The 12,065-nt window shown below is 39.1% G+C and overlaps 1 protein-coding gene across 1 annotated transcript; it reads right to left on the minus strand.

Annotated features, from left to right (window-relative positions):
* Positions 1-388: 388 nt before the first annotated feature.
* LOC135467672 (peroxiredoxin-5, mitochondrial-like) lies at positions 389-11,893 on the minus strand. The gene is made up of 6 exons (XM_064745471.1): positions 11,792-11,893; positions 10,925-11,059; positions 7,080-7,211; positions 5,725-5,763; positions 3,203-3,258; positions 389-1,729 (listed from the first exon to the last, which is right to left on the minus strand). The coding sequence occupies exons 1-6, from the start codon at positions 11,870-11,872 to the stop codon at positions 1,624-1,626; spliced, it is 549 nt and encodes a 182-aa protein (XP_064601541.1). The 5' UTR covers positions 11,873-11,893; the 3' UTR covers positions 389-1,623.
* Positions 11,894-12,065: the final 172 nt, after the last annotated feature.

The following is a 12,065-nucleotide window of genomic DNA, read 5'->3' on the forward strand; positions in this document are numbered from 1 at the left end:
GCTATAAACCTGCCGTAATTTCTGTGAAATATTGACGCATTAAACTCCACTCAATCAAATGACAAGGAATCGCCAGTTCTTTTCTTCCGGACAGTGTACAAAGGGAAATAAATCTTGCAACTCTTGCAATCTTGCAAATAATTATAGCTGGCATTGTTATTCAAGCAGGTAGTTTGAGGAGTAGTATGACTTACTTCCCTTTGTATTGGCCCAGAGAACCCAATTTTGTTGCGTCCTGGTTTGCTGCCTCACTGGTATGGTATGCCAGACACAGGACAACACTATACTCAGTAAACAGCCCAAACAGTACTTGCATTTTTTCCCCCACTGTGAGAAATCCAAAGCAACTACTATGACTGCTAATTTAAATGCATTAAACCTTTATTCCGGTGGCGTTAACTGTTTCAAGAATATTTTAATTACATGTATTTAGTTTTTATAGGTGGATGAAACCAGAATGCCAGAAGTAAACCACTTCCGTTTGAATGTATTTGTAACTGATGAACTTTCTACCATACCCAACAAACATCCTGCAGGACGGTTTTAATGGCCATACCTGGGCTGTCAGGTTATCATCATCAAGGTCTCCAGAGCAGTGGAGGTGTGGGAATTAATTTCAACCAGTTTATGTTCAAAGTGAAGATTCAACAAAAACCTCAAATGTTCTAGGAAAATCTATATAGCCATTTTGTGTCATCCTTGAATACACACATGCAGAATGGGTCGTGGGATTTATGCCAATGCTATAGGATTGAGCTCAGTTTTTGTTCTTTTATTTTTTTACTTAAACTGTGCTCAAGGTAGAGTAAAATCTCAGTTGTCGCACACTCGCACAAAATGAACATAGCTAGCTGACCTGTGTGTAACTGTTGCAATGTTTTAAGGTAACAGATTTGATTTGTTTTATCCTGCAGCAAAGACATCTCAATTATACATGCTTGTAACAAGAATCTTGACCTGCTATTCTGCTGATCACTAATCATGAATGGTGAAGTTATTTGCTTGTATCAAAGTTAATAGATTCAGGTAATAAAATAGGAAGTTGCCACAACATGGAAACTTTCACTGAGAACTTTTTATTAATATCACTCTGTTTTACAAACCCCTTATACACAGAAAAAACAACATGTGTAATGTATAATATACTGTATAAAATGCAGTACACACATGAATAGGTCCAAATATTTCCATTCAGGAAATGCCCCTTTTGCATTCAGCACTAAATATGGCATCTCAAGAAAACAAACAAATAGCATGATTTCAAACGAATTTTAACACAGACAAAGAAATCCTGAAATCAACCAGTTCAGGACTTTGGGTACTGTGATCTAGCACTTGTAACCCCATTTTCAACTATTTATTTTGGTCAACTTTTTTTCAGGCAATTTCCTGGCCCAAAAATATTTGTTTTTGTGCAGATAAGAAGTATGCAGACTACAAATTATGGCCACTAACAACTGCACCAATAAGAAAGAGGAGCTTTAAGCCAACCTGTACATAATCCAAATTTGGACTGACCTGGAGACTTCTGACTCTTTCATAACTAAGATCAGAGTTTGAAAGGAATTTCCGAGACTGCTGAGAATGCTATGGATCTAAGGCGCTGGACGGATGGGGGAGACACTATAGGTTTTTGAGTAGCTCAGAAGACAAGCTACAAGTCAGTCCCTTCCCATCAGGCTCCTGGTTCACTGCTGTTACCACACCGTCATTCACCACTAAAGAGTATCTGTAACAAGGGTGATTAACATTCCTTTATTTCCTTCATTAATTTGATTAGTATTTTACACTGCACTCAAAACATTTTTAACTTTCACTTTCACATTTAGACCTTCAAATTCAATGATGACATACCCTAATTCTTCAACAATAATAATTTACAGTTTTGACGCATCTTTAAACACAAGTGAATCATTCTTAGTGTCTTTTTCAAACTAACTGTTTGCATAAATTTATTTCTTTATTTATTTGATTGGTTTACTCAAGAATATTTCACTTATACAACGACGGCCAGCATTATTGTGGGAGGAAACCGGGCAGAGACTGCGGGAAACCCACGACCATCCGCAGGTTGCTGGCAGACCTTCCCACTTACGTTAGCATAAATTCAACTGGAAAAGTGCTTTAGTGGTTGAAGATTTACAGTAAGCCTTGTTGCATAATTACTGAACTTCTTTAAAGTGATTAAATTAATTATTCTTGTCGGGGAACTGGGAAATCAGGCCTGTCATCTTTTCAGTTGGATCAAACCACTTGAACTTTGTTTTCTGGGCGAACACTGATTGTATGTTTTCTGTGAAATTATCGATGTCATTCACAGCAAAACGTACTCCTCATAGGTCAATATTCTCTTAAGGTCGCCTGGTACGTATATCAGTAGGTTTTGAAGACATTTGTATGGTATACACATGTATTATTAACTTTTTCTTGAAATGCCTGTGGTAATATGTTGCAAATTATCTTTCAAAAATTAATCTAAAAAGAGTACAGCCAACACCCCCCCCCCACTCCTCCTGATTGAGACTCCGCTGTCAGATCTGTCATGTTCCTGCCATAGTAAACTCCTGGTCTGTAATGAATAGAAAGTCTGCCTTCAAATCGACACGTGTATGCTGTCGTCATGGGTGTTTTATCCACATGTGCAATGCAACATTATTATTTCAATGATCAAACTGCGATCATCCATGTTCCATTCTTGTATGGACCCCATACACGAGTGGGGAGGAAGACAAGCGGTCTGTAGATTCCAGACAATCCTGCAGATATAATGCCTAATGTGGTGGGGTGTTGAATGCTTCCCTATAAATAATGCCACACAACCATTGACTTCAAACATCGGATATTTTTACGAGACTGATGTCCTGGTAACAATATTTTAATCTTTCTTTTTTTAAACAAGTGCGTATACTGTCCGGAAAGGCTGGTTTCTAAGCCAGGGTAGGCCTATACTCAAGCTGGGCCAGCTGGCATGGCAATGTCACCAGCGGTGAGCGCTTTGCAGGAGACTTCTCTGATCTACCCGCTTACTTTCAATGTGTCTCAATTAGCCAGTGTCTGTAATTATTGAGAAGGTACGGTACGTTGATTTTCAAGGTGCATATGTGCACATACTTATCTTAGCCTTTATATTGAGTGCTTTTAGCAGTGGATGCCACTGGACTACACATCAGACTGAGATGTGAGTCTTCAAAACTTGTCCTACCTTTGAGAGCGCTTGGTTCCTAACACAGCTGACAGGTCTAGCTCCATGTCAACAGCCTAAAAATAAATGGGAAAAAGGGTATATTCATTTGTGACAGGGTAAAGCTGGCAGGATTATCAAGAGATTATCAAACCACAGAAGCAAACACGAGCCAGTGGATTGTGGGAATCAACAAGCCACAGTAACAAATATGTGCAAGAACAGGGCTACAATAATACTGAAATTCTTGCACCTTTTTGCATGTTTGTAAGATGTTTATTTAACCATATCCTGTGTTCATTATTCTGTGTACACCGATAAAATTATACTTCTTGCAAAGCCCTAAATTTGGCCAAGCCAACCGATGTATATTTTCGTCTCCAAACTCAAATGAAAATGGTTCCCAAATTGCACTGAAATTTCTCTGTTACATGCGGAAACGTTGAGGAGTTTGTGCACGTTTGCCATCTCCTTCCCATGAGCTAGTGTAATTTTTGAATTAGGTATAGTGCCCTTCTCGGATTTTCACAAAAGACTCGAGATCAAATTGGAATTTAATAAGACGAGAACCACTGAATCGTGACAGGCGAACGCCACGATGAACATATCCTTTGCATCTTCATACTCTCCACGGATTAGCCTCCTCATCTCTACAGCAGCGTAACTAAGCTAAAGTAGAAAAGTCTGGAGCTTAATGAGGATTATTACTAAACCTGGAGTCCAGCATTAGCGATTCAGTCACTAATGAAAACTACCAAACCCATTCTCTAAATAGCTTATGGTATGATGTAGGTACCCATGACACCTGACCTTATGAGAGTGACCCAGCATTTTATGATAAGCTCTGACGAAGCAAATGCCTCTCAAATAAAGGGGGTCCGGTCAGAGGGTATAATGCCAGGGTCATATTGGGCAAAATCAAAATGACCTATGCACTATTAAAATAATTTCAACCATTCTGAAATATTACCTAACATGTAGAAATGTAGATTTTCGGACATCCAGGTTAGTATACTATAAAAGATAACACTATAAAACTGTTCTACTGGACAATGTATATTATTTACTGATGTTGCGGCGACAACCTATCGCCTTCAACAGGGTAAGGTGTTAAACAAAAAGAATTCCTATTTATACTGAAGTTACATACACAAACAAAGTGAACAAACAAGTATGTACAAGTTTCAGCGTGAACACACTTCATGTTCACGGTTGAAGTATACGATGGGTCTATACAATTTTAAACAAGTTTAACCTGCTTTACAGGTTGAGAACACCCACATATAAAAAACACTGAAAGCTTGTGGCTATCAAAACTTGGCCATTTGCAATGCCCTGAAAACTAATCTCCCCAAGACACCAACAGACATACAAACAACAAGTACTACTAGTACTATAACTCTACCCTATGTACAAGGTTTATCGGAAAGAAATCAGAAGAATTTTCGCGCAACATTCTATACAAACAGCCTTAAAACCATATCAGAAACTGAGAACATCTCTTGTTCGACCTAAGGACAAGCCCATCAAAGACAAGTGGTGTGGTGTATGAAATAAAATGTGGTGAAAACACACTCAGGGAGTACTATATTGGTGAAACACAGCAGCCACTAAGTAACCGTGTTAAACAACACCAAAAAAACGGCATCTAGCGGCTATGATTCTGCTGTTTTCCAACATATATGTAATTCAGGTCACGGTTTTCATGGGTATAACGTAAATATTTTATCCAAGGATATACACCCACTGTATACTTCAACCGTGAACATGAAATGTGTTCACCATGAGACTTGTACATACTCGTTTGTTCACTTTGTTTTTGTATGTTACTTCAGTATAAATATAACACCTTACCCTGTTGAAGGCGATAGGTTGTCGCCGCAACATCAGTAAATCATATACATTGTCCAGTAGAACAGTTTTATAGTGTTATCTTTTATATTACCCAACATGATTATCCCTTCAGAAAGGTTTAGATGTCATGTTTAGAAAGTGGATTAAGTAACAGTATTATGGTTAATAGGGATTTCGATTTGGTGCCTCACTCTGAGGACGCTGGTTCGAAACCCACAGTGGTCAATTTTCAGACCTAGAATCCGTGCTACATTCAGAAAGTGTAATCCCTATTCACGATAATGATGATTATCCCATATCAAGCATCAAATTATTATCAAAGGAATCCCCTAATACATGAAAGGAATGGGATATGATTTAAAGTATGCGGAGCCATACCCCCAGCTGCATAATTCTTGGTAAACAGGTCTAAGGAATTATTTAAATCATGCTACAACTCTAGCAAAGTTTCACTGATGTATTAAGAGGGACTAAAAAAGCCTCTCTCACAAAACATCATACTTTAGTCATGAGAGTGGTAGAAGTTTCTCTACAGCAACGTGTGACAAGTATTAGGCTTCTAAAGTCACATGCACATAGAGGAGAGAACTTGCATTGCATTCTGTACATAAGTCATATGATCCGTCCCCAAGGGATACCACCCCAGAAGGTTAACCCAAGTCTATTACCAAATATCCTCACAAACGTACCTTGGTGAATTCTCCTTGTGTATCAGCAAGCATTCGGATCTGTTTAACAATTAAAAGCAGACATGTAAAACCAGAACTGAACATACCTTCAGCAACAAATTAGTTTGTAAAAACTCATTTGCTCAATCACAAAACCCCATTTCAGCCCAGCTTACACACTGTGTTTGCTAATTTCTGGCTGTGGAAAACAGATATAATTAAGCGCTAATCCCTGTACTTGATAAATATACGTTTCATTAGTCGAGCGTGACAAGCATTGTGAACTGACACTGTCGCCAGTGTGCCATATCATTAACTTTAATTTTTAATGTTTTAGTTTATATGGTTTTACCCAGAGTACAAAGTTATTAAGTATAAATCCTTACATTGATTTCTCCACAACTGATAACAGGGAGAGGAATGTGAAGGGCTCGGCAAGAGGACATGTGATATTATGAAGTAACACAAGGAAACAATGTCCCAAAATTCCTTGCTGGGCTAAACCCACCTTATCAGCTACTCTCTTTTAGCATAGGACCGTAGCCGTAAGTCTACTCAACCTCTGCTGTAAAGTCTACACATCTTGCATACGGTGACGTAAACATAGCTATTTAACATAATCCCAGCCAACCAATGGAAACGACTCTACTATCTCCTGGCTGGAAGTCGTAAACAGTAAATGACAGTTGACATGTGCAGACACCTATAGCTCGATGGCCACGCCAAAGAAATAGAAAGATTATGTGGATTTCAAGGTTTACTGTGGAATATGTTTAACACAGCTAGTATCCACAGTGAATAATCGTGTTGTGACAGCCCTAAGGCGTGATTTGATGATGGAAAGTAATTAAGACTTCTAAGGAGCTCTTTCCACTTCGTCTTCCCGGACGTCGTTATGGTAAAAGGAGAGGGCTATGTCTATATGCCATGTTGCACGAGATTAAATAAATTAGAAAAGGCTAACCGGAAAGAAGAAACCTGCAAACGAGAGGGGGGATATTTGCAAGCATATTAAAGAGCAGTGGAAAACGAACCTGAGTACTTCTTCGTTCGACATCTTACTTTTGCCAGTTCTTGCTTGATGATGAATATTTATGAAGATATACCCCCACTTCAACCAATGAAAATTTGTAGTATTCCGTGAAGGCTGTTTTTCTCGGGCGGAGCGTTCATTGGCTAACACTGATTACATCACTGTTCACTGGTATACAAATGTGATAGGTATATTCACAGACCGAAAACTGGTAGGTTTGGTCTAAACCGGTCTGGTTTAGAGAGACTTCTTATCAGAAAAAATAGGACCGATCTACTTTCAAAGTACCAATAAACACTTAGAGCAACACCAAACAAGCCCATTTTTATTCATGAGCTCATACCTTGCCAGCTGCTCCCTGTGCTTCTCCCCATGCTGCCATGACAAAAGGGTCATTAACAGAGACACATGCCACAGTCTTCACACCCTTCTCTTTCAGCTTACTGTAGTCCTGAACATAGCCTGGTAGGTGAGTCTGCAGGTAACAACCAACCAATTAGTGCTATCAGCAATTTACTGCAAATAATAAAATAAATGTACAGTAAAATTCACTTCCATTATGCAACTTCAGGTACCATACAGGGTTTTCATTCAGAATTGGAGAAGAAGGTCAGGGTTCAAAAGTAGGCGGCTGAATGGAAAGTAATTATGTCACATTTACTATTGATTTAAATAGTAAGAATATTCAAAATAGGCGGCTAAGGTGATGGCAGTAGACAGCTGCCTGCAGCCTGCTGCTTGCCCTTTTTGAACATCCTGTCACATGAAGACAGTGTCCTAGTCTATACCATTGTCCAACTCAAATCAACTCCTGTAAATCTTCAAACTTTTCAACAATTAAAACCCTGTTTGCAGTGGAATTTATGCACACAATTATTATGAAAATTATGCTAAAAAAGATTTGTGTCATTAAAGATGAAAGCTTCATAAAATTGTGCAAATTATTTCTCTACACCCCACAGTTCTATCTTAGAATGTTTCAAAATATTAGTCACAGTGGGGGGGAGGGGGTGAAAAAGTTGAAGGATTAGGGTATCTATTATGGCTAAGTGCTGTAATTCTTCAACCTTTTTGCATGTTTCCTAGGTGTTTATTAGTCTGTGTACGCCGGTAAAATTATACCTTTTTGTCAAGACCTGAAATTGGCCAACCCAATTAGAGTAGTTTTGTATTCAAAATAAAATGAAAAGGGTAAATAAATTTCACTGAAAGTTGCACAAAGGTTGAGGAATTAGGCTAAGTTAGCAATAAATGCTGAACTATTATTTCCCACTTGGCAAAATACCAGACTGTGATACAAGTACACCCGTCATGTATAATATGAAACCTTTGGGCAGGTAATGCCACATTCTTGGGAATATAGCAATGACAACAACCATGATCATGAATGGTTTTGCCCTACCACAAGGTACATCAATCCTGCATACATCTCAGTACATGGTCATTATTTAAACTGTAATTCAAGAAATTACGGTACCATATTTTGGCCTAGACCAAGATTGCTCTGGAGGAGCGAGATTTTGTTAGATAGCCCTACATAGCTTTACATTCTTAAATGGAGCTCACTATGGCATTGAGGAGGAACTTTCATTCTTTGAGAAACAAAACTGTGCCAAACCCAATGCCATAGAAAATGTTGGACTAACATCAACTATCATCATGTTTTTTGTTGTTCTCTTTCCTCATAAGATTCTAAGAAGGGCATGTTCAGAAATAACAATGACCATTCCAATGAATAGTGAATGTCATCAACATCTGACACATCTGAGCACCTACATCACCTCTCGCTTACACACCTGAGATGAAAATATTGCTTAAATTTAACACTGCAGTTATTGCAAAACTGTGCTTCACAGCCTCAAAAGTCTAAAACTAGGCTTTGCTGACAACACATCCTGTGTAGGCTGCTCTATTGTTTATCATCTACCTTATGTACAATTTCCAATTATTATCAGCCGTAGTTCTCCTTCAGTGTTGTTCCACATATCTTCCCCTGTTATCTTTCATCTCATTGTCAGTTTGCCACTATCTTATGTAAGTTAATAGTGTAGAAGTGTGCCGTCATAGGGCTTAAGCAAGTCCCTAGTTTATGGGAGATCTGTGTGGTGAAGCTAGCACATGTACCCACAGTTTGAGGAGTAGCATAGCAGTTCACAGCCTTGGCCAACATAGGAGTTGGGCAGTTCAGCGTGCTTTCAGTCACAAAAAAGTCCACGTTCTACCTTCAGTCATGACTTACATTTATATTTGTTTTTTCTAATGTCTGTTGAGATTTTTTGTCATATTTTTTGTGGCAATAAGCATACATGAGAGTAATTTATTTAGATCGTATGACACACTTACCAGCATGAGTGATGTGATTGAGATCAGGAAATAAAAATCAGAGTTTAGTAAAGATAACAGTGGTAGCGATGAGCCAAATTCTGGGGTAGACTTCCACTCCCATGAAAACGAAACCCACTAGGAGCTATCATGGAGCTATATATGGAAGGAGGAACAACTCGCTCAGTCAGCCAGGCGAGTCGGCTAGACATACTTGCTGTGCCTTTCTACTCTGAATGAAATCTCCTGTGGCCACACAGCCTTTGATGCTCAATGTATGATACCGCACCCTACCGTGCGTACACCAGCCAGGCTTAGGGTGAACTGCCAAGAAAAGTATTCCATTATGCCCACTAACTCTAAGTAAAAAGCATCAACTCTAAATTCTGCAGACAATGAAGATATAGTAAGATCATATTTTTGCATGTAAGTGATCACTTTAATCACAACTATGCTACTGAATCGGAAGATACAGTTTGTATGGGACAGTGATATTTATTCAGCTATCGTGAACATTTTCCAACTTTTGCTACATTCCAGCGGGATTAGTATGATAAAATTATGCTTTCCAGTTAGCATTAGTTTCTGCGATTTACCAGGTGCTGACAGGTTATGGGCCTTGAGGGTAAATTTTTTTTAAAGCGATGATTGAAAATTGAGAAACTGCCTATTTGAAATACCTGGGCCTTTTTCATGGCCATTTTTGAGTTCCATAAAATCACATTTCCATACGACTAATGATGTACTGCTAGTAAATGTAAGATCGGGGAAATACTTTTACTGAACGTGCCTGTGGCAATTTAGGGCCATGTAAGCCGTTTCTTACCAAGCTTGATTTTTATGAACACTACATTCCTATTTTTCTCAAAGCACTGCTGGTTAACATTGGTGCGCATGGGTAGTCCCACTGATTAGGAGAAGTAACTCAGGAGGATTACCTGCTGTGATCACACGCCTCTGCTGAACATTCATTAGCTGTCTATATAACCTGTAAACCATTGGTTAAGGAGATTTCGCAAAGGTAGCATTAATTGCAGTGTACCATCGTGTGGTGCAACAAAATGGAATGTGGCCAAACCCCATTGCCATCTAACAGGACTGCCATCCACACTTGTAATATGTCATATATACATGCTCTATATGCACACAGGTTCCTACTGTTTTTAAGAATACTAGAACCCACTGGGGGGTAAAAATACTAGGGAGTATATAGAGGGCTTAGTGTGGCACAACTTACTGGTTAATGCCAAAAGTCCATATACAAAGGCATATATGCATTGGGCCGGGCCCAACAAGAAATACCAGGGAAACGTATGTTGACGACATGTTGATCAGTAACCAAGCGGTAATTCAGTACAATAAATATGCACGAATAGTTTGGATAACTGTTAAAAACAAGAAAAAATGACAAAAACTTTGGTCATAATTTTGTTGAAAAACGAAGACGAAATCTGAATGTGATTTGTTTATCATCATGGTGAAACAATGCACCTTGTTTCAATTCACTGCGAGCATGTTTTTGTTTATACTGTTATTTACTTTAAAAAATAAAGTTCACAAGGAAATTGCCTACTTCTTCTACTGCGATAAGTGAATCAAAGTGGTCTCACATTCTGTTATCATATCTTCTTTCCTATCATTATTGGCTGCTTGTACAGGAGGTCTCTATTGTGAGCAAGTGATGCATGACTGGGTACTAAGTCAGTGGGATCATCTGCCATAAGGACAGACAGGTTAATCCCCTGTTAAAACAAAGCCTGAGTCCTGCCGTGTCAGTATCGTACACTGAACACTTTGCAGAGCCTAAATTATTCCTCCTTCCATATGTACGTCCATGGTTTTATTGACTAGAAGAATCTCTTTTACCTTAGAACAGCCAGGTGTGAATGCCCCTGGAACAGCAAATATCACACCTTTACCACTTGCAAAGAGCTCAGCAATGTTGACCTTGTCATTTGGGGAGCCCTCAAATAGGGTGACACTGGGCAGCTTATCCCCTACCTAAAACAAAGAGAGTGAGTCAGTGAGTGCTTGACAGTTTAACATCGTACTTAACAATTTTTCAGTCATATGACAACAAAGGTATCCTTAGAGTGCATGTAATGTGCCTCCTTGTTGCAGGACAGATCTTCACCACTCTTTTATCTAGTGCTGCTTCACTGAGATGCCTTAGTGAAGGAAAGTAAGGCGCCCCGCCAAGGCCATTACACTGATACCGGTCAACCAGTCGTTGCACTATCCCTCCATGCTGAACGCAAAGGGAGGAATTTACTTCCTCTTTTAAAGTCTTAGGAGTGACTCGACCCAGGATCTACCTCTCCCGAAGTGGACGCTTGACCAATTGTGTTATAGGGGACAGTAAAAACAAAGAGAAGATAGTTTCACCAAAGACACTGATTACAGTATATATCAACACAACACCTCGATAAAAGATATAGGCCACCTTTATGTATGATGTTGAAAGCAGGCCAAGCTTGAGCGAACATTCACGGCATACATAACTTGTACAATCCTAAACCCTTTGAGGTTTGACTCAAGCTCTCATCATCATTGAGAGTGGAATTTTGCTTATTTGGTTGTTCAAAATTTGGAAGAACTCCTGCTGCAACAGACTACAATGTCCAAAGACAACCAAAGTCATTACGTGTAGGCCCTACCGTACACTTACTACCTCACAATAACAGTCAGCACCGTCATGCACATACATGAGCCTAATGTGCGTTACCAGATTACCTTGATAGGCATGTTTGAGGTTGCAGACGTTGTTATCTGTCGCGACGAGATGAACACACTGTGAATTGCACGACGAAACATGTTTCTTCTGATCTCCTTCGACCGGAAGTCGAGCGATGATGTATGAGCCGTGACTTCCGCTGTCAACTTTCGCACTTCTTAAAGCTTTGCTTGACTTGCTATTGCAATTATATGCTGAGGGACATACTTTATTCCTATATATAATTGCGCAAAACTTCACTTTCGCAATAGTTTCAAAACCTACTTGTTTGCA

This window comes from Liolophura sinensis, chromosome 6 (assembly GCF_032854445.1).
Source record: "Liolophura sinensis isolate JHLJ2023 chromosome 6, CUHK_Ljap_v2, whole genome shotgun sequence".
NCBI classification, from domain to species: Eukaryota; Metazoa; Mollusca; class Polyplacophora; order Chitonida; family Chitonidae; genus Liolophura; species Liolophura sinensis.